General features: G+C 40.9%; 1 protein-coding gene across 1 annotated transcript in view; it reads right to left on the reverse strand.

The window, feature by feature from the left end:
* HSD17B11 (hydroxysteroid 17-beta dehydrogenase 11) overlaps positions 1-23,768 on the reverse strand; it is a 49,446-nt gene extending 25,678 nt beyond the window's left edge. The window contains 4 exon segments of the mRNA NM_001046286.2: positions 5,214-5,320; positions 8,108-8,239; positions 12,202-12,309; positions 23,414-23,768. Of these exon segments, the coding sequence (NP_001039751.1) occupies positions 5,214-5,320; positions 8,108-8,239; positions 12,202-12,309; positions 23,414-23,671 (605 nt within the window). The 5' untranslated portion in view covers positions 23,672-23,768.
* Between the last annotated feature and the right edge of the window lie 2,070 nt (positions 23,769-25,838).

Genomic DNA, 25,838 nt, shown 5'->3' on the forward strand with positions numbered 1-25,838 from the left:
TTAGAGAAAGTAGCATTACTGAAAAATATAAAATCACATACCATATAATTCACTCACTTAGGAATACAATTCAATGGGTTTTAGAATATTATTTTATTAATTTAAAAAATTATACAAAATATTTTTAATATAAAATTTACAATTTTAATTATGTTTAAGTGTATAATTCAGTACCATTAATTACTAGATAGATTGCTTTTCTCTAAGCCTGTACAGATTAGCAATTATACAAAGCAAATTCTTGCCAATTAACCTGTGCTTTGGAAAACAGAAAGCTGTGGAAAGTTCTCTTTTATCCTTTTTTTCCTGAAGCTTAGACATTTATTGAAGGCTTAAAAGAAAGATTGCTAGATTCAATTACATAAAATGTAAATCTTCTGTACACAACAGAAACAAAAATAATCGTATCTAAAATTGATTACTATATGCCAGACACTGACCTCAGTTATTCAGATGCATTATTTGATTTAATCCCTTAACAACAATTCTGTGAAACCGATACTATTATGATATCTATTTCCCAAAAAAGAAACTTAGGTAGAGGTGGAATTATAGAACTTGACCAAAGACAAAAAACAAAGTGGTGGAATTAGGCTTTAAATTTGGGCAGCAAATCAGACCTCTAATATGATATAGTCGAAACTTACATCAGCTCCGAACCAAGCTAACGGCTTCCCAGGTGGCACCAGTGGTAACGAATCTGCCTGCCAATGCAGGAGATGTAAGAGACTCGGGTTTGATCCTTGGGTGGGGAAGACCCCCTGGAGAAGGAAATGACAACCCACTCCAGTATTCTTGCCTGGGAAATTGACTTAGTGACTAAACAAAAACAACAACAACCAAGTTAAGAGGTAAATGACAAACTGGTAAAGCATTTGCAACTTATAGGACAAGGATTAGGGTGACATAAGAATTAGGTGAATAAAGGACAGTTTTTATAAATGAATGAACATGCTCAGTCATGTCTGACCCATTTTACGATCCCATGGATTGTAGCCTGCCAGGCTCCTCTGTCCAGGCAAGAATACTGGATTGGGTTGACATTCCCTTCTCCAGGGCAAGATCCCTAACTCAGGGATCGAACCCACATCTCCTGCATTGGCAGGTGGGTTCTTTACCACTGAGCCACTGAGGAAGTCAAATGAATAAGACAATATTCGAATGGATAAATACCTAAGGGCATTAGCAGAAAATTTACAAAATAAAAATACCAATGTGTATGAGTGCTAAGTCACTTCAGTCGACTGTCCAACTCTGTGTGACTCTATGGACTGTAGCCTGCCAGGCAAGAATACTGGAGTGGATTGCCATGCCCTGCTCCAAGGGACCTTCCCAGGGATCGAATGCATCTCTTACATCTCCTGCACTGGTAGGCAGGTTCTTTACCACTAGTGACACCTGGGAAGCCCCCAAAAACCAATAGATATATGTATATGAAATGTTTTATCCTTTCAGGGGTAATTAATATAAATACAAGATAAATACAAAATACAAGATAAATACAAAATAAATACAAGATAAAAGTTGTGCCTAGGAGTAACAGTAAGGATAGTAGGAAATTTTTTGTTTGAGTTGTTTTCAATGTACAAAATACTTTCATTTTATAGAATTGGACTGGAAATAATTTTAAGTCATATGTCTCAGCTTTAAGAAAAAAAAGTGAGAGAACTTTCAACAGAATTTCTGAAGTATAGGCTAAATGGCAGTTTTCCAAAGTACAGGTTAGTTGGCAGCATTTTCTGGAAGACAATTTGGCAAAAGGTATAAAATTCATTTAAAAAATATGCCATGCTTGAGACTTCTCTGGCAGTCCAGTGGTTAAGACTCTGTGCTTCCACTGCATGGGGTGTGGGTTTAATCCCTTGCTGGGGAACAAAGATCCACATGCCATGAGATAACAGCCAAAAAAAAAAAAAATTCTATCTAACTATCTATCTATCTATGCTATGCTCTTAGAGTCGGTAATTTCTCTTTTAATTACTTATCCCAAGGAAATAAACAATCATGTTTCAAAGATGTATAGTCAAGGATAGTCCCTGGGGTATCCGGTTCATGAAGGCAAATAGTTGGAAAGAGCTGAAAATGTCTGTAGTGGACAGAGGCTGTTTTTGCCTCTGTCAGCATTCATATTCCCTCATTCTGCTAAGATGGCTTTGATTTTGCTGGCTTACACCCTAGTTCAGCAGTTGGATCCACATTGGTCTAGTTAAGAGTGAACTCCAGGACTAGAACACTGGGAGGTATGGCTTTTCCCCACTGATGCTAGACTTGGGAGTTGAAAAGATATTATTCCAGCAAGGCTGGTAGCCATTCTTGGCAACAGAGAGCCTGCGTAAGATTTCTCCTCTTTTGGTCTGAGGCAGTATACATTTTGTGTTCCTTGCAACTGAAAGAATCTAGAAAAATAAATTATCCAACAAAAACTGAAAATGATGTTGCATATATATATTTTAAATGCAAAATGTTCACTTTAAAAAAAAGATTATGTATGTATATTTTTTTCAAGGTATGACTGTATTTCTACATTAAATACATGGTTATTTCTGTGTGGTGAGATTATTCTGTGTGGTGAGATTATCAATGAATATTCTTCTTTTCTCTTCTACTAAACTGTTTTTTCTGATTTTTCTGAAGTGAACCAAAAGTGCAGAAATATATTAAAACTCATAATTATCTTGAGTGTGTTGAAGGAATTTTATATTTTTGAACTTCAGAATGAACTTGTTTATAGATATATATATATATAAAAGCTAACAGTGAGTGGATTTTTTACTGCACTATGTGTGTGTGAAAGCATTAGTTGCTCAATCGTGTCTGACTCTGTGATCCCATGGACTGTAGCCCTCCATGCTCCTCTGTCCATGGAATTCTCTATGCAAGAATACTGGAGTGGGCAGCCATTCCCTTCTCCAGGGGATTTTCCTGACCCAGGCAGGGATTGAACCCAGGTCTCCTGCATTGCAGGCAGATTCTTTATCATCTGAGCCAGCAGGAAAGCCCACTAAATTTCTTCTTACTATCAATAACCTTAATTAATATTTTCTTATTCCAAATTATTCTTTTGGATAACATTCCATTACAAGCTAATGATTAGTACTCAATTTTGGCATGTCTTTCCATACTGGTAACTTTCATGCTTATAAATTGACTATATGAATTGACAAAATATATCAGCTAGAGTTTATAGATGAACAAAAAGAACAAACAAATTTGCAAAATTAGTCTAACCATATCCACAGACTGCTTGGTTGTTCTTAGGCAATGGCAAGAGAAGTGATTTTTATTCTGTTCTGTTGTTCATCTACATTTTCTTTCTTTCTCTGTTGGTATATATTTATTTTCTAATAGTTTTAGAAATAAATATAACCTTGACTTGAGTTTTTTTAAAAAAAGATGAAATACTGCTAAAGCAGTCACAGGACAGGTCTATTGTGCCTAGACTACATACTGTCTCTTTTGAAGTAATTAGCCCCTAGCTGGAGAAGGCGATGGCACCTCACTCCAGTACTCTTGCCTGGAAAATCCTATGGACGGAGGAGCCTGGTAGGCTGCAGTCCATGGGGCCGCTAGAGTCGGACACGACTGAGCGACTTCACTTTCACTTTTCACTTTCATGCACTGGAGAAGGAAATGGCAACCCACTCCAGTGTTCTTGCCTGGAGAATCCGAGGGACGGGGGAGCCTGGTGGGCTGCCGTCTATGGGGTCGCACAGAGTCGGACACGACTGAAGCGACTTAGCAGCAGCAGCAGCTCTCCCTTGATGAAAGATAGTTTCAGGTTCTGCTGCTAGGCTCATATGTTTATATGTCATAAGAAAATAAGTTATCCACCAGAGCCTGAAGTGAAGCGAAGTGAAAGTCGTTCAGTTGTGTCTGACTCTTTGTGACCCCATGGACTACACAGTCCATGGAATTCTCCAGGCCAAAATACTGAAGTGGATAGCCTTTCCTTTCTCCAGGGGATCTTCCCAACTCAGGGATCGAACCCAGGTCTCCTGCATTTCGGGTAGATTCTTTACCAGGTGAGCCACAAGGGAAGCCCAAGAATACTGAAGTGGGTAACCTATCCCTTCTCCATCAGATCTTCCAAACCCAGGAATTGAACCAGGGTTTCCTGCATTGCAGGCAGATTCTTTGCCAACTGAGCTATCAGGGAAATCCCATATTTATACACATATATATGGCTACATTTACAACTACATCTGTGTTACTTCTAAAATTTAGATACTTAATTCTATCTAAGATACAATTGATAGATAATTGATTAGATACAATTGTATCTAATTGTATTTAGATACAAACAAAAGAGCACATTTGTTTGGTAGAAAACAAATTTGAGCAATATCTATTTACCTACATGGTCATAATTCAACATTAAAGGGTGATAATTTGCTAACATACAGAAACAGCTAACAGCCAACAGGGTGCCTGCAACCAGTAGGATGACCATGGCTATCATGACCTCACAGATCAATTCTCCACATGGGGGAGCACACCATTACTGTGCTCTACTTGTTATAGTAACTTCTGTTATAGTAACTTCTTAGTTACTACAATTGGCATGGGTTTTTAGAAGAACTATTAAAATTCACTTTTACAACAATTTCATTGTCTGGATGTTTTTAATTTGGAATCCCAGATTATATTCTCTCTTTCTAATGGTTAGTTTCCCCAAAATTACTTTATTAAAATGATTAATATTAACTTTTCTCATCTTGTAAAAATCCTGCCCTCATTTTAATTCCTTGCTGCTAAAAGGGATGAGAAATGCTTGAAGCACTTGGCTTCCTATTGGATAATTTCCCTGCAGCCACCTCTCAAACGGTCAGCCTAGGAGAGGATTAATGATTGATAAGGCTGTTGTGCAAGAGACTTTGTACAACTCCTTCTGCTTATTTCAGCAACACTGGAAGTCTGTGTGTTACTTGCTCAGTTGTGTCTGACTCTTTCGTGCCCCCCATGGACTGAAGACTGCCAGGCTCCTCTGTCCATGGAAGTCTCCAGGCAAGAATACTAGAGTGGGTTGCCATTCCCTTCTCCAGGGATCTTCCCAACCCAGAGACTGAAATCAGGGCTCTTGCACTGCAGGCAGATTCTTTACCATGTGAGACACCAGGAAAGCCTATCACTGTTAACAATAGTCCTCATTACACTCAAGAAATCACACTCAAGTTAAGCACAGGAACCAATGAAAAAAACACATGTTCACATACCAGTAAGCCAGTAAGAAGGGGACCCCAGTATGCCCAGCTGCTGAAGCCACAGTGACAATATGGCCATGATTATTCTTCATCATCTCAGGAAGAAATGCCTTTGTAGTCTAGAAATGTTTTTATTAAGAGAAAAAAAATTATTTCTGATTTGCAAACCCAGTGGGAATATTTCAAAATGAAGTGTATTTTAACATTGTTTATAACATTTCATCAATGAAGAAAACCTAGATTAATTTTCATAGGAGAAAAAAACAAATGTGGCAACATACTGCAGATAGGATGCCCAGATTAGAAAAGCTAAATGAAACAATGAACACTAAAAGCTTTGAGAATCCATCTCAATTAAATTGTTAATTTCTTATGTCTCCAGTTCCTCCACCTTCCATCATTGATGTCTTCTCTCATCTCATACATTGAACAAGTATAATATCTAGAGTTATTGAAAATTTTACATTTAAGGTGAAATTGTTAGAAAAGAGTTTGGTTATGTCATCAAAATACTGAAGTGACAAAAATCTTGCAACAGTTACTGAATGCTTTTATACAAAATAAATATTTATTGAGCACCTACTGTATGCTGGGGATTCAGAAAAAAATACATTTTCAGAAAGACACAAACTTTTAAGGCATAAAAATATAAAAAATGGATGTCAATAACTTGGGGCTAATAAAATGAAATACTGCACTTTCACCAACCTCAATATCCCTTCTTCTAAACTGAAGTAAAGTTGATTTACAATATTGTATTAGCTTCAGGTGCACAGCAAAGTGATTCAGTTTTATATATATATACATATATATACATACTTTCATATTATTTTCCACTAGGGGTTATTACAAGGTATTAAATATAATTCCCTGTGCTATACAGTAGATCCTTATTGCTTATCTGTTTTATGCCTAGCAGTTTGTTAATCCCAGACTCCTAATTTGTCCCTTTCCCTTCCCTCCCCCTTTGATAACCGTAAGTTTTTCTGTGTCTGTGAGTCTGTTTCTGTTTTGTATATAGATTAATTTGTATTATTTTTCACTTTCCATATGTAAAGGGTATCCTATATTTGTCTCTCTCTATCTGATCCTCTTCACTAAATATATTCTCTAGGTCCATCCATGTTCTTGCAAATGGAAGTATTTTATTCTTTTTATGGCTGAGTAAATTTCCATTCTATACATATTTGCTACACCTTCTAAGTCTCAATTGTGTGTTGCTGGGCACTTGGGTTGTTTCCATGTCTTGGGTATTGTAAATGATGCTTCTATGAACACTGGGGTATATATACCTTTTTGAATTAGAGTTTTCATTTTTTCTGCACATATACCTGGGAGTGGGGTGGCTGGGTCATATGGTAGCTCTCTTTTTTTTTCTTAAGGCAGTTACATACTATTTTCTACAGTGACTATACCAATTTACATTCTGAGATTACTCATCCCAAACTCACATCCAAGAAATCTTTAAGGGGCTCTTTTATGTAATGGCTATTTGACCAACATTTAGACTCTCTCTCTCATCCTCTCTCTCTCTCTGTCTCACCATTTAAGATCTTGAATGGTGAAGTTCCTGATAAAGTTTGCAATTTTGGAACCAGGAAATAATATAAGGCCTGAGTCTTGTGAAAATAAACAGGTAAACTGGGTTCACCTTTTATAGAATCACAGAAAATGACTCAGATAATCTCTAATCCCTCCCTCATATCTAAACAGATCACACAGAAATGTAAAAATCTAGCTTAGAATTAAAGAATTCATTTGCATCAGTTCTAATGAGATGGATGAAACTGGAGCCTACTATACAGAGTGAAGTAAGCCAGAAAGAAAAACATCAATACAGTATACTAACGCATATATATGGAATTTAGAAAGATGGTAACAATAACCCTATATACAAGACAGCAAAAGAGACACTGATGTATAGAACAGTCTTATGGACTCTGTGGGAGAGGGAGAGGGTGGGAAGATTTGGGAGAATGGCATTGAAACATGTATACTATCATGTATGAAATGAGTCGCCAGTCCAGGTTTGATGCACGATACTGGATGCTTGGGGCTCGTGCACTAGGACCACCCAGAGGGATGGTATGGGGAGGGAGGAGGGAGGAGGGTTCAGGATGGGGAACACATGTATACCTGTGGCGGATTCATTTCGATATTTGGCAAAACCAATATAATATTGTAAAGTTTAAAAATAAAATAAAATTAGAATTGAAAAAAATAAAACATATATAACACCTGAAGTTTATTCTTATTATTAATTCATATTATTCATATTTTTTGAGGGAAGGGAAGAATGATTGATAGGATTTGGTCACAGGATGTAAAATGATTTCTTTGGATGTAAGAGTTGGATTGTGAAGAAGGCTGAGCACTGAAGAATTGATGCTTTTGAACTGTGGTGTTGGAGAAGACTCTTGAGAGTTCCTTGGACTGCAAGGACATCCAACCAGTTCATTCTGAAGGAGATCAGCCCTGGGATTTCTTTGGAAGGAATGATGCTAAAGCTGAAACTCCAATACTTTGGCCACCTCATGCGAAGAGCTGACTCACTGGAAAAGACTCTGATGCTGGGAGGGATTGGGGGCAAGAGGAGAAGGGGACGACAGAGGATGAGATGGCTGGATGGCGTCACTGACTCGATGGACGTGAGTTTGATTGAACTCCGGGAGTTGGTGATGGACAGGGAGGCCTGGCGTGCTGCGATTCATGGCGTCGCAAAGAGTCGGACACGACTGAACAACTGAACTGAACTGAACTGAACTGAACATAATGTTATTCTCGGTATCTGGAGAAAATGTCAGTATTGATTTGATTCAACCTTATGTCTGCTGAAAGCTTCACTTTAAACTTAATCCTTGGGTTACACAAAAGGGATTGTTTTTGGTAAAAGAAGTCATACTTACCCAGAAATGTGCAAGGATATTAACTTCAAAAGTCTTTTCAATCTGAGGGTCTTGTGTAGCGAACAAGTCTGATGTGTAGACTACACCAGCATTATTTACTAAAATACTAACATCTCCAACTTCTGCCTTCACCTTCAAACATAAAATTAAAATATTTACAACATTTAGAGGTCTGGGAATAGGTCTGCATGCAATGACTCTTAACGAAGTATAACTCTTTCTATTACATGTGAAAAAAAAGTCGTTTTGTAATCTATGCGTCAAGTGGGGAAAAAGATATTTTTTTAAGTACTTAATTTCAAAATGGCCCTGCCTGTAAGTCTAATAGGCAGAAATTTTCTTTTGCAATTCAGTCCCTTGACTTTGGTCTCTATTGATTAGAACCCAAGAGGCATTTGGCTAACAAAAACCTAACCAGTGACAGATAAACAACAATTCACAGAAGGGTGAGCACTTCAATGAGAATCTAATGCCGTCGATCTGATAGGAGGCGGAGTTCAGGTGGTCATGCGAGCAATGGGGAGCAGCTGTAAATACAGATGAAGCTTCACTTGCTCAACCACTGCTCACCTCCTGTGCAGCCTGGTTCCTAACAGGTCATGGACCAGTACCCACCCCCGTCCCAGCAGCTGGGGGACTGAAGGAGAGGTGGAATGTAGCCCATTAAAGCCTTTCGCTATGCTATCCATTTTACACGATTGCATTATTTATCCCACTGAAGTCTCACCATTCTATGAAGTAGTAACTCTTATATGCTCATTTTAAAGGTCAGAAACGTGAAACATAGAAGGGTTATTTCTTGCCCAAGGTCATGTGGATATCTAAGGTCACATGGAGATGAGAATCTCCCAGATTATCTCACTTCAGAGCCCAAGATAAGCCACTTCAGACAGAAAGGAAGTCGGAAGGAAGGCTGGTCAGCACATCAGGAGGACATGAGTGTGTCACTGCTGAACACTCAGCAGTCAGAAATGAATTTCATCAGGTTGTATGTAAATTACTGAGTGGTCAAGCTGAGTGGTCTGGCCCTTGACAAACACTTGTGTGTACCTGTATCCACGTCTCTAGCACAATATAAAAACTGTTGTTCAGAATAATGCCCCTAAGTTATTGAGAAAAACAGGACATTTTGTGTGGTTGAACTGAGGAAGCTGCCATTATGCCTCCAAAGTAACAGGAATCAAGATATAAATTCATGACTTCCCTTGTGGCTCGGACAGTAAAGAATCTGCCTAAAATGTAGGAGACACAGGTTTGATCCTTGGGTCAGAAAGATACCTTGGAAAAGGAAATGGCAACCCACCCCAGTATTCTCTCCTGGGAAATCCCACAGACAGAGGAGCCTGGCAGGCTATAGTCCATAGCATTGCCGAGTCAGACATGACCAAGCACACACACACACATCAGGGACAAGATAGAAATTACTGTTTTATATTGCCAATGACACTCTTGACCTTATCTTCATCCTTGAGCTCCTCATCATCACATAATATCCCACCCTAATTTCTTAATAATATTTCTTAATAATATTTCTTAATAATAAAAGCAGGCTGAGAGTTTAATTGTTTAAGTTGCATAAAAACCAAAAGAGCTACATTAAAAAGCCTATGTCAAAATATCTGATAATCACATCTCCATTGTGTAAACTCTGCTTAAGTATATAGTTTATCTTGGAATAATTTTAGTAAAAACACAATAATTAAAACACATGGAATAGGTTCAAATAATAAAACTATCTTTTCCAGAAAGCCTTTGCCCAGGTAAGTCTGGAAATCAGTGTATTCCATTTTAGGTAACTAGTAAATCCCCTTAACAATGGCCAATAACAAAATTACATAGATAGTCCTGGCGATTCTACTAATTGGTGATTCTATTAGATTGATGATTCTATTAATACTAACAACTATTCTTACAAAGTGGCTACTAAGTGCCAGGTACTTTTCTAAGAAGTCTGCATCATTAATCCAGTTAATCCTCATAACATCCCTATGAAGTAGATACTGCTGCGATCCCCATGTTGTAATTGAGAAAAGTTAGGCAGAGGAAAAAGAAAGAAAGACCTTATATATTTAAACTGTAAGTTTGTTGATTTTTAAAAAACCTTTTATATAATAAACTTCAGTATAATAAACACATCCATTTAAAGTGTATGATGAAGAAAAAAGGCACAGAGAGGTTAAGCAACTTGCTCAAAGTTGCACAGTTACTATTAATTGAAAGAGCATTCATCTGTATGAAGGAGAATCACTGTTACCTTAAGTAAAACAGTCATTGTTAAATGCAGATAAAATATCTGCATTTTTAACAAATGTTTAACAGATATTTAACAAAATGCAGGTATTTCTTACCTACAGGCCTTGCTCTCACTGCACCTTTTTCTGGGAAAGCCATTTCCCATCACTTGCCTGGGTAAATTCTACTTATTCTTTTGACTTAGCTCAGGCATCACTAATGATAAAGAGGCATCCGTTTGAAAGTAAAAATTAAAATCTAAAAATAGAAGTTGGGACTTCCCTGGCAGTCCAGTGGCTAAGACTCCTAGCTTTCAAAGCAGGGAGCAGGGGTGTGCTCCCTGGTCGGGGAACTAAGATCCCACATGCCGCACAGTGTGCCCAATAAAAAAATGAAGAGAGAGTAAAAAGGTTCCCAAATCTAACATTTCCTAAACAAAGAGATTCTGAAGTCTAGTAGAATTGGACTCTTCATACTGTACTGAATCAGAGTATCTAGAGGTGAGGTCCAGGAATGTATATTTTAAAGAATTTTCCCAGGTCCAAATGACCTTTCTACCATTACAGTAATTAGTTAACAAGGATGTGCATAAATGCATTCAGCGTAAAACCCTAACATATGTAGCACATCTCGGTTGTATATAGAAGAGGAAAATAACTTTCTAGCTTTCTAGAAAAAGGTTTGTTGTTGTTGTTCAGTCACTAAGTCATGTCCGACTCTGCAACCCCCGTGGACTGCAGCACGCCAGACTTCCCTGTCCTCCACTATCTCCTGGAGTTTGCTCAAACTCATGACCATGGAGTTGGTGATGTCATCCAAGCATCTTGTGCTCTGTTGGCCCCTTCATCTTCTGCCCTCAATCTTTTCCAGCATCAGGGTCTTTTCAAATGAGTCGGCTCTTTGCATCTAGTGGCCTAAGTATTGGAGCTTCAGCTTCAGAGTCAGTCCTTTCAGTGAATATTCAGGGTGATTTCCTTTAGGATTGACTGGTTTGATCTCCTTGCAGTCCAAGGGACCCTCAAGAGTCTTCTCCATCACCACAGCTAGAAAGCATCAATTCTTCGGCACTCAGCCTTCTTTATGGTCCAACTCTCACATCTGTACGTGACTACTGGAAAAATCATAGCTCTGACTATGTTGGCAAAGTGATGTTTCTGCTTTTTAATAAGCTGTCTAGGTTTGTCATAGCTTTTTGTAGATTTACATATGATCAAAGCCTGATAAACAGTTCGGTTTATCCTAATTTACTAACCCAGTTCTTTGAGCTTCAGAAGATCCCGTCAGTGATTTTGCAGGTCATCAAAGATTCACCTGCAGCACAATTAGATGGGCAAAGTTTAAGTGTGGAGGGTGCTAAACATGCAGATTCCCGGGTTCAGCCCTTGGCCAACTACAAGAAAACCTCTGGTGTACATATTTTAAAAAATACTTATCTATTTGGCTGCATTTGGGCCTTGGTTGTGAAACCAGACTTTTCTCTTGTTGCCTGCTGGCTCCAGACTGCACGGCTCAGTAGTTGCAGCGCCCTGGATTAGGTGCCTCACGACATGTGGGATCTTTGTTCCCCAACCAAGGATCTAACCCATGTCCCCTGCACTGCAAGGCAGATTCTCAACCACTGGGCCACCAGGGAAGTCCCCGGGGTGCATATTTATTTTTACCAAGTTCCCCGGAAAACTCCAGAACACACTACAGTCTGGGAGTCTCAGTTCCAGGTTCGGGGCCTGCCACTGGCTCGCTGGACAACCTTGGAGGAACCACAAAACTTCTGTTTACATTGTCTACATCATAACTGCATCATCTCCCAAATCCTCCCCAGTTCTGGCATGATACGATTGGAACCAAATTTAAAGGAAGTTTACCTTCTTTGCAGAGCTGTAAATATCTTCTCGGTTACTACAGTCTACCACAAAGGTATGAGCCTTTGCACCCAGTCTCTTGCATTCGGTGGCTGTTTCCTCAAGTCCATGCTGCAAAAAGCAACGAAGGGCAAGAAGAACAAGATAAATGACATGAGCAGATTATACACACAGCTGAAAACAGCTGAGGGTATTCAGATTCTCTGGTCTAGGACTGGACAAGAATTTAACTGATGTATTTTTGACAGGGATATAGGCACATTTCACTCTCTGTACTACAACTAGTTTCTCTTTATTTGGAACTGAATTGAAAGCAAGCTTTTAAAAGAAGACAAAAGTCTTAAAATACTGAGCATGCATTCATGAATTTCACATACTCTTTTAAAGGTAATTTTTACTGGAGTATAGCTGCTTTACAGTGTTGTGTCATACTCTGTGACTCTATGTATGTGTGGATGCCATGTTCATGCTAAGTCACTTCAGTCGTGTCCGACTCGTTGGGACCCCATGGACTGCAGCCTGCCAGGCTCTTCTGTCCATGGGATTCTCCAGGAAAGAATACTGGAGTGGGTTGCCATGCCCTCCTCCAGGGGATCCTCCTGACCCAGGGATTGAACCCTCATCTCCTATGTCTCCTGATTGGGAGGTGAGTTCTTCACCTCTAGCACCAACTGGTAAGCCCTGTGTATTCTGTATCAGGCTTTAAAAAATGATATTGAGATTTCTTTCTATGTCACTAAAAACTATTCATGGATATCAACTTTCTGGCTGCAAAATACATAAATAATAAGTTAACTATAGTTCATCCATTCATTCAGTCATCCATTCCTCCAACATTTTAATTGTCACTGTGCTTGGCAGAACCTGCAGACACACATATGAGTGAGATAAAGTCCAGATTTCAGCAAGCTCAGTTCAGTTCAGTTCAGTCACTCAGTCGTGTCCAACTCTTTGTGATCCCATGAATCGCAGCACGCCAGGCCTCCCTGTCCATCACCAACTCCCGGAGTTCACCCAAACCCATGTCCATCGAGTCGATGATGCCATCCAACCATCTCATCCTCTGTCATCCCCTTCTCCTCCTGCCTTCAATCCTTCCCAGCATCAGGGTTTTTTCCAATGAGTCAACTCTTCGAATGAAGTGGCCAAAGTACTGGAGTTTCAGCTTCAGCATCAGTCCTTCCAAAGAAATCCCAGGGCTGATCTCCTTCAGAATGGACTGGTTGGATCTCCTTGCAGTCCAAGGGACTCTCAAGAGTCTTCTTCAACACCACAGCTCAAAAGCATCAATTCTTTGGCACTCAGCTTTCTTCACAGTCCAACTCTCACATCCATACATGACCACTGGAAAAACCATAGCCTTGACTAGATGGACCTTTGTTAGCAAAGTAATGCTTCTGCTTTTGAATATGCTATCTAGGTTGGTCATAACTTTCCTTCTAAAGAGTAAACGTCTTTTAATTTCATGGCTGCAATCACCATCTGCAGTGATTTTGGAGCCCCCCAAAATAAAGTCTGCCACTGTTTCCACTGTTTCCCCATCTATTTCCCATGAAGTGATGGGACCAGATGCCACGATCTTAGTTTTCTCAATGTTGAGCTTTAAGCCAACTTTTTCACCCTCCTCTTTCACTTCCATCAAGAGGTTTTTTAGTTCCTCTTCAAATAAGCAGGGTAACAATATATAGCCTTGACGAACTCCTTTTCCTATTTGGAACCAGTCTGTTGTTCCATGTCCAGTTCTAACTGTTGCTTCCTGACCTGCATACAGGTTTCTCAAGAGGCAGGTCAGGTGGTCTGATATTCCTATCTCTTTAAGAATTTTCAGTGTAGTAAACAACATAAAATAAGTATAACATTTAGGTAGTGTTAAGCTCCTTAGTCATACCTGACTCTTTGTGACTCCATGGTCTGTAGCCCACCAGGCTTCTTTGTCCATGGGATTCTCCAGGCAAGAATACTGGAGTGGGTTGTCATTCCCTTCTCTAGGGGATCTTCCCGACCCAGGGATTGAACTTGGGTCTCCTGCATTGCAAGTGGATTCTTTACTGTCTGAGCCACCAGGAAAGCCCTAACATTTAGGTAGGACCATACGAAATTGCTACTTCTTTGGAATAAAGGACTCAATATTGGCAGTTCATATGGTTCAAACTAAATTATTGTGTTAAGTATAATAAAATAAAGAGAGTTATGGGAATAAGGAGGAGGAATGTGCAATGTCATTCTAGAAGAGGCCCCTGAGCTGGTGAGGAGAGCAGGCAGGTAAAAAGAGGGGAAAGGGCATGTCAGCAGTGTAAGCACAGGGCTGGCAGGAGAAAGGTCCTACAAGATAAGCACCAGCAGACTGTTGTTGTTGGGTCATAATGTTCAAGGCCAGCAAGAGTCCAGATTAAAGGGCAATAGATATCGTATTACATTTTATCCAAAAAGTTAGTGTAGAACCACTGATTAAATTACAGAATCGAATTTGTGTATTCTATTGATTACTCTTTCTAATGTATGGAGGATAGGGACCTCCCTGGTGGTCCAGTGGTTAAGAATCAGCCTTACAATGCAGGGCACAAGGGTTCAATTCCTGGTTGGGGAACGAAGATCCCACATGTGGAGAAGAAACTAAGCACGCCTGTCGCAACTACTGAACCTGTGTCTGTAAGCCACAACGAAAGACCCCCCATGATGCAACAAAGACCCCACGTGCTGCAATGAAGACACGACACAGCCAAATAAACTTGTTAAAAAAAATGTACAGAGGACAGACTTTAGGGGTCAATACTGAAGGAAGAGAGAAAAGTTAGCAGGCAGTTTCAGAACAGATGATACACGTTTGAATTGTGGTTCCAGTTGAAAGGGTGTAGAGAAGAAAATAATCTTTAAAATGTATCTCCAGGAGGCAAAAGCATCAGGATTTGGTGACTGGATGAAAAAGGTGGGAGGGAATCAAGGCTGATGCCTTAATTTTCAGTTTTGGTCCTTGGCTACATGTCAGCTGGCAATCACAAGAGAGCAGATTTGAGACAAGCAATGATGATCTCAAGTGGGGGCATTGCTTTTGAGCCACCTTAAATTCAGGATCAGATGGTAGGGTTCTGTTTTTTGCCTCACCAAAAGAAGCAACGAAGTGAGCTAGGATCCAGGTTCCCTGACCAGAGATGGAACCTGTGACCTCACACTAGAAAGGCAGGGTCTTAACCACTGGACCACCGCGGAAGTCCCTGTCTTTGTTTCTGTCTTTGCTTGTTTGTTGGCTTGCTCTTGATCCACTGTTTAACTTTTCTATGAAGAATGTCTCAAAAGACACCCTGGGGAGAGGTTCGGTCTGTGACCTGTATGCCCAGACTATTTTCAGCTAGTACACGAGTGGACAGGCTTACTACACTGACCTCAGTAAATGCAGTAACAGAATTTACTACATTTTTCCAGGGGGAAATGGGTAAACAGAACACCTGTGTGCAAATTTGCTGGGAAACAGCAATTGCTCTTGCAGAAAAACCAAATTTGGACAGCTAAGGAAAAAAGTAGCAGTTTGTGCGGTGAACATATTGGGGCAGTTAAAGGAAACAGGGTGTTTTCCCTTTGCCGAAATCTCCTACACAAATTGTACTCAATAGTTTATTGTGCTGAGGAGCACTTACTCCCAAAGAGACATCAAGAAGCTCAGGAGGAATTCCCTGGCAGCCCAGTGGTCAAAACTTGGCGCTTTTACTGCCACGGTCCGGTTTGATTCCTGGTCCGGGAACTAAGATCCTACGAACCAAGCAGCATAGCCAAAGGAAAAAATAACAAGCAAAAACAAAGAAATATCTCAGATAACCCTTATCTTGGGCTTCCCAAATGGCTCAGTAGTAAAGAATCCTTCTGCCAACGCAGGAGATGTGAGTTTAATCCCTGGGTAGGGAAGATCTCCTGGGGAAGGAAATGGTAACCCACTCCAGTATTCTTGATGGACAGGACTTAGCAACTAAACAACCCTTAGGTTACTTTCCTGTATCTAACAGTCAGCTTTTAACACTTTCCTGAAAAGTATATTTTATTAATGTGGAATATACATATGATGGAATACTATTTACCCTGCAAAAGGAATAAAATTTTGACACATGCTACAAAATGGCTGAATCTTGAGGATATTAAGCTAAGGGAAATAAGCCAGATACAAATGGTCAAATATTATATAATTCCAGTTATCAGGCTGCAGTCCATGGGGTTGCGAAGAGTTGGACATGACTGAGTGACTTCCCTTTCACTTTTCACTTTCATGCATTGGAAATGGAAATGGCAACCCACTCCAGTGTTCTTGCCTGGAGAATCCCAGGGACAGGGGAGCCTGGTGGGCTGCCATCTATGAGGTCACACAGAGTCAGACACGACTGAAGTGACTTAGCAGCAGCAAGCTACCTAGAGGAGTCAAATTCACAGAGATAGAAAGTAGAATGGTGGCTACCAGGGGCTAGGGGAGAGAGAAGTGGGAAGAATGTGTTTAATGGTAGAGTTACCATTTGGGATGATGCAAAAGTTCTAGAGATGGGCAATAGAGATCATTGCTTGACATTTATGAATGTATTAATACTTAATGCCACTGTACTTAAAAATTGCTAAAATGAAAAAATTTATGTTATATATATATTACCACGATTTAAAAAAAAAGGATAAAAAGCATATTGACTGATTTGGGGGGTGGGGCAGGGGTGGTGGGTCTTACCTTTATAAGATTCAGGTCTTATTTGGAGCAAATTTTATAATAAAATCCATTTACTATTTATTTTATTTTCAGAGATTTGCTCATTACTGGTTGGCTTTCTCTGTCAGTGGACAGTGTGTAGAGGCAAAGAGGTCCTTCCTTTATTTACATCTGCAGCCTCACTTTTCCTAAATTTCCTTGGTCTTCCTCTCTTAGGGCCTAGGTCTCCTTTCTACCCCTTCTGAAGTATGCAACAAATTTAAGTTCTGAATTCCTCCAGAAAAAAATTTTAGACAGTGTCCAGGTTTATTGCACGCTCAGTTGCTAAGTCATGTCTAACTCTTTGTGACCCCCTGGATGGTAGCCTCCCAGGCTCCTCTGTCCATGGGATTTCCCAGCAAGAATACTGGAGTGGGTTGCCATTTGCTACTCCAGGGAATCTTCCTGACCCAGGGATCAAACTCAAATCTCCTATGTCTCCTGCACTGGCAGGTAGATTCTCTACCACTGAGCCACGTGAGAAGCCCTAATAGTAAATCATTAATGTCCGCTGAATATTTAACTGAATAACTGACATAAACTTCTTTTGATAGTTGGGACTGATATTTGCATCACATTCTTGTGGTGTTATATGCAGGAAGACATGAACAATAGTTTGCAGTGTAGCATTATTTGCAGAGAATTAAGAAAAAAATGAAAACAACTCCAAATATTCATCACTGTGTGACTAGAGAACTAAATTTTAGAAGATTCATACAAAGTCATATTGTACAGCATGTAGAATAATCTAGAGCTAGAAATAAAAACTTAAAGACCAAAAAAAGAAAAAAATAGAAAGAAAAAATATTGGGACTCTGCTGGCAGCCCAGTGGTTAAGAGTCAGTGCTTCTACTGCAGGAGGGTCAGGTTCAATCCCTGATCAGGAAACTAAGATTCCACATTGAAAAAATAAAAATAAAAAACAAGCAGACTTGCAGAAAGAATGCATTCCTTCCCTAACATTTTTCTCAGCACAGTGGAACTCCTCATCATTTTTCAGGATTTCCCTTGGTAACCTTTTTTGCCCTGATGTATTGAATTCAGTTCTCAAATTTAAATCCTGGGCTCTTCTTTAGTCTTCGTGAATCACTCTTTGCCCTCTATCCCCAGTACTAAAACCTTCTGCCTATTACCTAGATGACTAACCATAATGTTTTTCTGATTCTTTCTAATACTATTTTCCAATTCTTCATTAATACACTTTATCATTCAAAAAAATTTTTGTTGTTGTTGTTCAGTTGCTCAGTCATTTATGAGGCTCTTGGCAACCCCATTAACTGCAGCACGCCAGGCTTCCCTGTCCTTCACTATCTCCTGGAGTGTGCTCAAACTCATGACCATTGAGTTGGTGATGCCATCCAACCATTTCATCTTCTGTTGCCCTCTTCTCCTGGTCTCAATTTTCCCAGCATCAGGGTCTTTTCCAATGTGTTGGCTCTAAGCACCAGGTGGCCAAAGTACTGGAGCTTCAGCTTCAGCATCAGTCCTTCCAATGAATAGTCAGGGGTGATTTCCTTTAGAATTGACTGGTTTGATCTTGTTGCTGTCCAAAGGACTCTCAAGAGTCTTCTCCAGGACCACAATTCAAAAGCATCAATTTTTCGGTGCTCAACCTTCTTTACAGTCCAACTTTCACATCTGTATATGACTACCGGAAAAACTATAGCTTTGACTATACGGATTTTCGTCGGCAAAGTGATGTCTCTGCTTTTTAATTTGCTGTCTGATATATACTATGTGCTCACTCCTTATTGTAAATCTATCTTTCCAAGCTTCCCTAACCAAGTATGGGGTTGAGAATGGTCAGGAAATAATAGACTGGAACTTCCCGGGTGGTCTAGCTAAAACTCTTCACCTTCCAATGAAGGTGGCGCCGGTTGGATCCCTGGTTGGGGAATTAAGATCCCACTTGCTGTGCAGTGCAGTCAAAAGAAAAAAGAAGTATGGGATTATCTGCATAAAACAGAATGAATCATTCATGGTGTTAGCCTCAGAATAAAAAAGGAGAAGGCATCCTCAATCCCTCCCTAAATTCAAATTCTTTTGTAGACTTCATGATGAATATGAAGACCTCTGTCCCTCACATTCTGAGATGGATATTGTTGGAGACTGTTGGAGAGCTGGAGATTGTTGGAGACTTGGAGACAGTTGGAGAGTTGGAGATTGTTATCCTTGCCACTTGAGTTAACCCTTGAAATTGCCCCGGGAACAATCTTTGTTCCCTAGGTGAAAAGCAATGGCACCCCACTCCAGTACTCTTGCCTGGAAAATCCCATGGATGGAGGAGCCTGGTAGGCTGCAATGGGGTTGCTAAGAGTCGGACACAACTGAGTGACTTCATTTTCACTTTTCACTTTCATGCATTAGAGAAGGAAATGGCAACCCACTTCAGTATTCTTGCCTGGAGAATCCCAGGGATGGGGGAGCCTGGTGGGCTGCCATCTATGGGGTTGCACAGAGTCGGATACGACTGAAACGACTTAGCAGCAGCAGCAACAGGTGAAAAGCATTTGATATGGCCCCTCCCTACCCTTTCAATTGGGTCCTAAAACAATCTTAAACTCTCTTTGACATTCTTTCTCATTCTCCACAGATCTACCAGTCCAGAGTTTTACCTCTCCAGGTTCTGCTGCCTGGCCTGCTTGAAATTTCCACCTACTCTCCTTCCCCAGTCAGATTTAGTGTTCTCAGACTTTCATAATTTTAAAATCTGTAAGCTCCATGAAAAGTAGATGGGTGAATATACAGAACTAGGACTGTCAAAATTTTATTTAGCCAATTAAGGATGTTAAAAACTAACACAGCAGCTATTTATATTTACGATCACTATAATTTCATTAAATAAATAGATATATATAGATAGAAGGGGATGACAGAGGATGAGATGGTTGTATGGCATCATCAACTCAATGGATATGAGTTTGAGCAAGCCCCTGGAGATAGTGAAGGAATAGGGAAGCCTGGCGTGCTGCAGTCCATGGGATTGCAAAGAGTTGGATATGACTGAGTGACTGAACAATAGATTCATATCTGTATGTTGCAGGAAGGGGGACCCCTTCCAGGGCCTTGTCTAACAGTTGGAAATGAATTGTCCGAGGAGACACATGTGCTGACAAAGCAAGAGATTTTATTGGGAAAGGGCATCCGGGTGGAGAGCAGTAGGGTAAGGGAACCCAGGAGAGCTGCTCTGCCGTGTGGCTCGCAGTCTCGGGTTTTATGGTGATAAGATTAGTTTCCGGGTGGTCTTTGGCCAATCATTCTAATTCAGAGTCTTTTCTGGTGGCGCACGCATTGCTCAGCGAAGATGGATGCTAGCAAGAGGGATTCTGGGAAGTGGACAGACACTCGGTGTCTCCTTTTAACCTTCCCTGAACTCTTCCGGTTAGTGGTGGCTTATTAGTTCCCTATTCCTTATCAGGATCTCCTGTCATAAAACAACTCATGCAAATGGTTACTATGGTGCCTGGCCAGGGTGGGCGGTTTCAATCAGTGTGCTTCCCCTAACAACTATACATAATCCACCAAAGAGTAGAAAGAACATAATCTCAAAGTAAAAGATAAATTATTTAAATTAAATGAATTTAACATAATACATGCTCCCTATATTATCCTTAATTTTCTGACCACTTCTGCTACTACCAGCCGGGTCTGACAAGCCGACATTATCTCTTACCTGAAGTGAAGTGAAAGTTGCTCAGTCGTGTCTGACTCTTTTCAATCCCATGGACTATGGGGTCCATGGAATTCTCCAGGCCAGAATACTGGAATGGGTAGTGGTTCCCTTCTCCAGGGGATCTTTCCAACCCAGGGGATTGAACCCAGGTCTCCTACATTGCAGGTGGATTCTTTACCAGCTGAGCCACTAGGGAAGCCCATCTCTTACCTGGATAGTCTCCTATCTGCTTTCCCTGCAACCCAGCAGCCAGAGAAACCTCTTCAAAGAAACTGGGTTCCAAACGCTCCACTGGCTTCCCTAGTAAAAGCTGAAGCACAAATGGCCTACAGGAACCTTCATGATTGAAGCTGCTGTTCCTTCAGTTTCTAGACCAGAGCCATCCCACAGAAATATAATGTGAGCCACATATATTTAATTTTAACTGTTCTAGTAGCACATTAAAATTTTTTTAATTTAGTTCATTTTATATAACTTTGCAACCCCATGAACTGTAGGCTACCAGGCTCCTCCATCCATGGGATTTTCTAGGCAAGAGTACCGGAGTGGGTTGCCATTTCCTTCTCCAGGGGATCTTCCCGACCCAGGGATTAAACCCTAGTCTCCTGTATTACAGGCAGATTCTTTACCGTCTGAGCCACCAGGGAAGCCATGCGTACCTAAAGCACATCCTAATTCTGCCAGGTCACATTTCAAACACTCAACAGCCACAAGTGGCTGGTGGCTAATATTTACTATTGCACCCAAACAGGAGCACAGAGCTTTCTTTCACTTCTCTCCCTTCTGTGCCAGGCTTTGCCTTTGTGGATCCCTCTCTGCAGAGATAACCCAGGGACTCACTGTATCCTCAGCCTCTTCTGACTTTGACTCAACTGCCTCCATCTTGGTGAGGCCTTCTGAATAAGATCAACACTCCCACCTCTGCCATCCCCACAGTACAGGCAGAGTCCCTATCCCCTTTCACGTTTTATTTTTCAGTTGTACTTAACAACATCCAACAATTACGTATTTTAGTATATAGTGTTTATTGTCCCTAGCTCATAACGTTTTCCTCACTGCTGTATCCTCAGTTCTGCATTAGAACAGTGTCTGGCAGATAGTAGGTGCTCAATAAATATTTGTTGAGTAATGGAGAAGGAAATGGCAACCCACTCCAGTATTGTTGCCTGTAGAATCCCACGGACAGAGGAGCCTGGCAGGCTACAGTCTGTGGGGTCGAAAGAGTCGGACACGACTTAGCGACTAAACCACCACCACCAAATATACTTCACTCCAGATTAGAAAAAGGTTCGTACAAACTAGCACCAGGCTCTGGGAGTCACGAACCCAGACGCATAAGCAAACTCATACATCTTTGAACTTTAGCTTAAACTTCATTATGTGGCGGAATAACTAACACTTAGTGTGTTAACCACGTGGCAGACACTGCACTACATGCTTTGTGTGTGTTATTTATTTCCCATCCCTCCAAGGAAAGTATGCTTATTTTATTGCTTTTGCAGTAAAGGAACCTAAGGCTCTAGGAAGCTACCCACGATGCTGAGTAAGTTAGCCATGAAGTGTGGAGTTCATCTGACCACACCACTCTGCCTGCCGCTTACTGCTGTGACCACGTCCAGAGGAGGTTGGGCCTAGTTTCTACCTTTCACTCACATGTAATTATTTATGTTTATTTCCCTATGAGATTGAGAGCAGAGGACTCTATCTCTTGCTTGCCACTGTGTTCTTAACATCTGGGCAACAGACAGTGAACGGTATTTGTTGATGGCATCTCAGTCACTCACTGGGTAGCTCTTGTGCACGTGTGTTAAGTTGCTTCAGTTTTGTCAGACCCTTTTTGACCCTATAAACTGTAGCCTGCCAGGCTCCTCTGTCCATGGAATTCTCTAGGCAAGAATATTGGGGTGGATTGCCATGCCCTCCTCCAAGGGATATTCCCCACTCAGGTATTGAGCCCACGTCTCCTGCGGCTACTGCATTTCAGGTGGATTCTTTTCCTCTGAGTCACCAGGGAAGCCAGGTTAGCTCTCGGCCCCCTGAATTCATTTATAGCATTGGATATTGTGTAAGGGATGGTGTTTCTTGGCATCGTGTGGCTCTCCCAAACCCCTTTGTCCATCCAACACTGGTCAAATAATAAAAGGTAAGAGTCTAAGTCCATCTCCCTTCCTTCGGGTACACCTTTTCTGGGAATTACATTGAAAGTTGGTTTTTTTTTTTTCATTGTTTTTAACTAAAAGGTGATTTCAAAATTTCTCTTGGAAATTACTATGACAGAGTAACGTTGCTTTCTGTTGGGTATCTTTTAAACGTACTTAGTAACCGTAAGATTTTTCTCTTAATAGGTGCAAACCTCTTTTTTAATACACCAGCTAAAACTATGACTTTTCCTACAGGGTAAGATAGAGGGATCAGGGACTTCCCTGGTGGTCCAATAATTAAGACCCCACCCTCCCGATGTAGAGGGCACAGGTTTGATCCCTATTTGGGGCACAAGTTTGATCCCTGGTTGGGGAATATCCCACATGCTGCCCAGCAGTCAAAAAATAAAAGCCAGAGGGATTAGTGAAATCAGGTTTAAAGAGTTGGACATGTCTGAGCAGCTGAACTGAACTGAAGATAAATTTACAATGTCAAATTAGTGATAAGCAGTACCTGGAAATCTTACATCCTCTAGGTTCGTTTATCATGTGAACATCAACACATTGAGTATGTTTTCCCCCTTCTATTTCCTACCTACTTAACAGAAATGCTGTAAGGGGCTGTTGCCAGCAAAATGCACCACAGATCAAAGGAACTAGAAAGTAAAACACAGGAAGCACTATTACCTTATTTATATCCCACAGGACCAGCTTGCACTTAAGTTTGGCAAATTCGTAGGCAGTCTGCCTGCCAATACCGTGTCCAGCTCCGGTAATAAGGACAATCTCTCCGGTGACTGATTTTCTCTTCTTAGGAATAAAAAGCTTCAGGAGAGACTCTACGATGCAGACGAGCAGAAAGGGCAGAAGCAGGAAGCTGGCCAGAAAGAACTGTATCCTTTTTTGTTGCTGCGAGCTTTGGGTGTATTTCGTTTTACCAGTCATTCTAAATTGCTTCTGGGAGACCGTTCCGTTAAAGACTGGCGAGCACAAAAGCGAGAACAAGGAAGGGCTCCTTTATCGCAGAGAAACAAACAACTCCGAAACCGCTCCTTCCGCTGGGCTGGGCTTGGCTAGGTCTTTGGCAATTGGCTCAGGCTGCAGTGCGGAGAGACTGCTCGCCAGCTCAGAAATCTGGGAGGGACAAAACCCAGCCAAGAGCGAAGCTTCTAGTTGTGGGTGCGCCTCCAGGCTTATCTTTTCCTCACCTTCTCTTGGTCTCGCGGGCTGACCTTGGAGGGTTAGTTGCCACTTGTTTTGGTAAATGTGATCAATTCCTTTTAAAGTTACAAGGATAACTGCCAGTGTCCTCAGTCCAGAGGCTTTCTTGAAACTTGACGGTTCCCCCACCCTGGTTAGGACTTTCCCGGTGGCTCAGACAGTAAAGCGTCTGTCTACGATGCGGGACACCTGGGTTCGATCCCTGGTTGGGAAGATCCCCTGGAGAAAGAAATGGCGATCCACTCCAGTTCTATTGCTTGGAAAATCTCATGGACAGAGGAGCTTGGTAGGCTACAGTCCATGGGGTCGCAAAGAGTCGGACACGACTGTACTACTTCACGTTCACGTTCCACCCTGGTTAAGGGATGCGGATGTGGTTTCTTGTTTAAAAGGAATCTCGGGAGAAGGCCAATTGTTCTTGCTGGCTGAGAAAAGGACGCTATACCAGATTTCAGTTTGAACTCTGCACAGGTTTCTGGAGGACGAGGAAGTTTTGTCCTTTCAAGGGCAGCAATAATCAAGCCCCAGGAACATTCTGATCATATCTGGGAAGACTGTTTCCACAAGAAAGAACAGGATTTGGATAAGGTTTTTGTTCTTTTTGTTTGTTTGTTTTTTCACTCCATCTATTAGAACTTGCAAAAAACATATATTATGCTTTAGTTATTGTATCTTTATCCAGGTTAAAAACATCATTGCCCCCAGATAAATAATAAAGTGGGAAGAAGATCACCTTGCCTAAAGATTACCTGTGTAATCTTGTTTAGTAGCTGGTGTGTGTGAGTATTCAATATATAAGTGGTGATTTAAACAAAAATCTTACATATTGTTTATTGAAATAAAAGACCCAAACTCTGGTCTCGTGTGAAGGAAGAGCTTAATAAATGTCCCTTATATGTATTTTAAAAATTCAGTTCTTTTTTTAAAAATTAATTTTTATTGAAGTATGTTTGCTTTACAATGTTGTGTTGGTTTCTACTGTGCAGCAAAGTGAATCAGGTATTGGTATACATATACCCCACTGTTTTGGATTTCCTTCCCATTTAGGTCACCACAGAGCACTGAGTAGGATTCCCTGAGCTATACAGTAGGTTCTTATTAGTTATCTATCAATTCAGTTCTTTTTTTCCAAAACAAATTAATTTTTATTTATTTATTTGTTCTTGGCTGCACTGGGCCTTCGTTGCTGGGTGGGCTTTTCTCCAGTTGCCGTGCTTGAGCTTCCCACTGTGGTGGCTTCTTTTGTTGTGGACAGGCTCTCGGGTGAGTGGGCTTCAGTAGCTGTGGCTCCCTGGCTCTAAAGCACAGGTGCAATAGTTGTGGCACACTGGCTTAGTTGCTCTGAGACATGTGGGATCTTCCCCGATCAGGGATCAAACCCATGTCTCTTGCATTGACAGATGGATTCTTTACCACTGAGCCACCAGAGAAGCCCCTCAATTCAGTTCTTGACTGTAATTGAAATGGGGCTTTTTGTGAGACACTATGCATTGGAGAAGGAAATGGCAACCCACTCCAGTGTTCTTGCCTGGAGAGTCCCAGGGACGGGAAGCCTGGGGGGCTGCCTTCTATAGGGTCGCACAGAGTCGGACTCGACTGAAGCGACTTAGCAGCAGCAGCAGCAGCAACAACGTTGCTTGGAAAGAGACTTCCGTCATGTGGATCACTAATTGTCACCCTTTATATTTAAGAGGCAGAGAGAGCACAGAAAATGGAAGTTCACAAATAATTCACACTCATTTCTCCCTCTTATTTAAACAGCCCTACACTGTTATAGGGGATAAAGTGACAGTTCCACAATGTAGAACTCCATTATAGATTTCCTGAAAATTCTGAATAGTCTCTGCAATTTTTTCTTGTAGCTGCCAAATCCAAGTTTATGGTAGTAGAG

This window comes from Bos taurus, chromosome 6, assembly GCF_002263795.3.
Source record: "Bos taurus isolate L1 Dominette 01449 registration number 42190680 breed Hereford chromosome 6, ARS-UCD2.0, whole genome shotgun sequence".
Classification (NCBI taxonomy): domain Eukaryota; kingdom Metazoa; phylum Chordata; class Mammalia; order Artiodactyla; family Bovidae; genus Bos; species Bos taurus.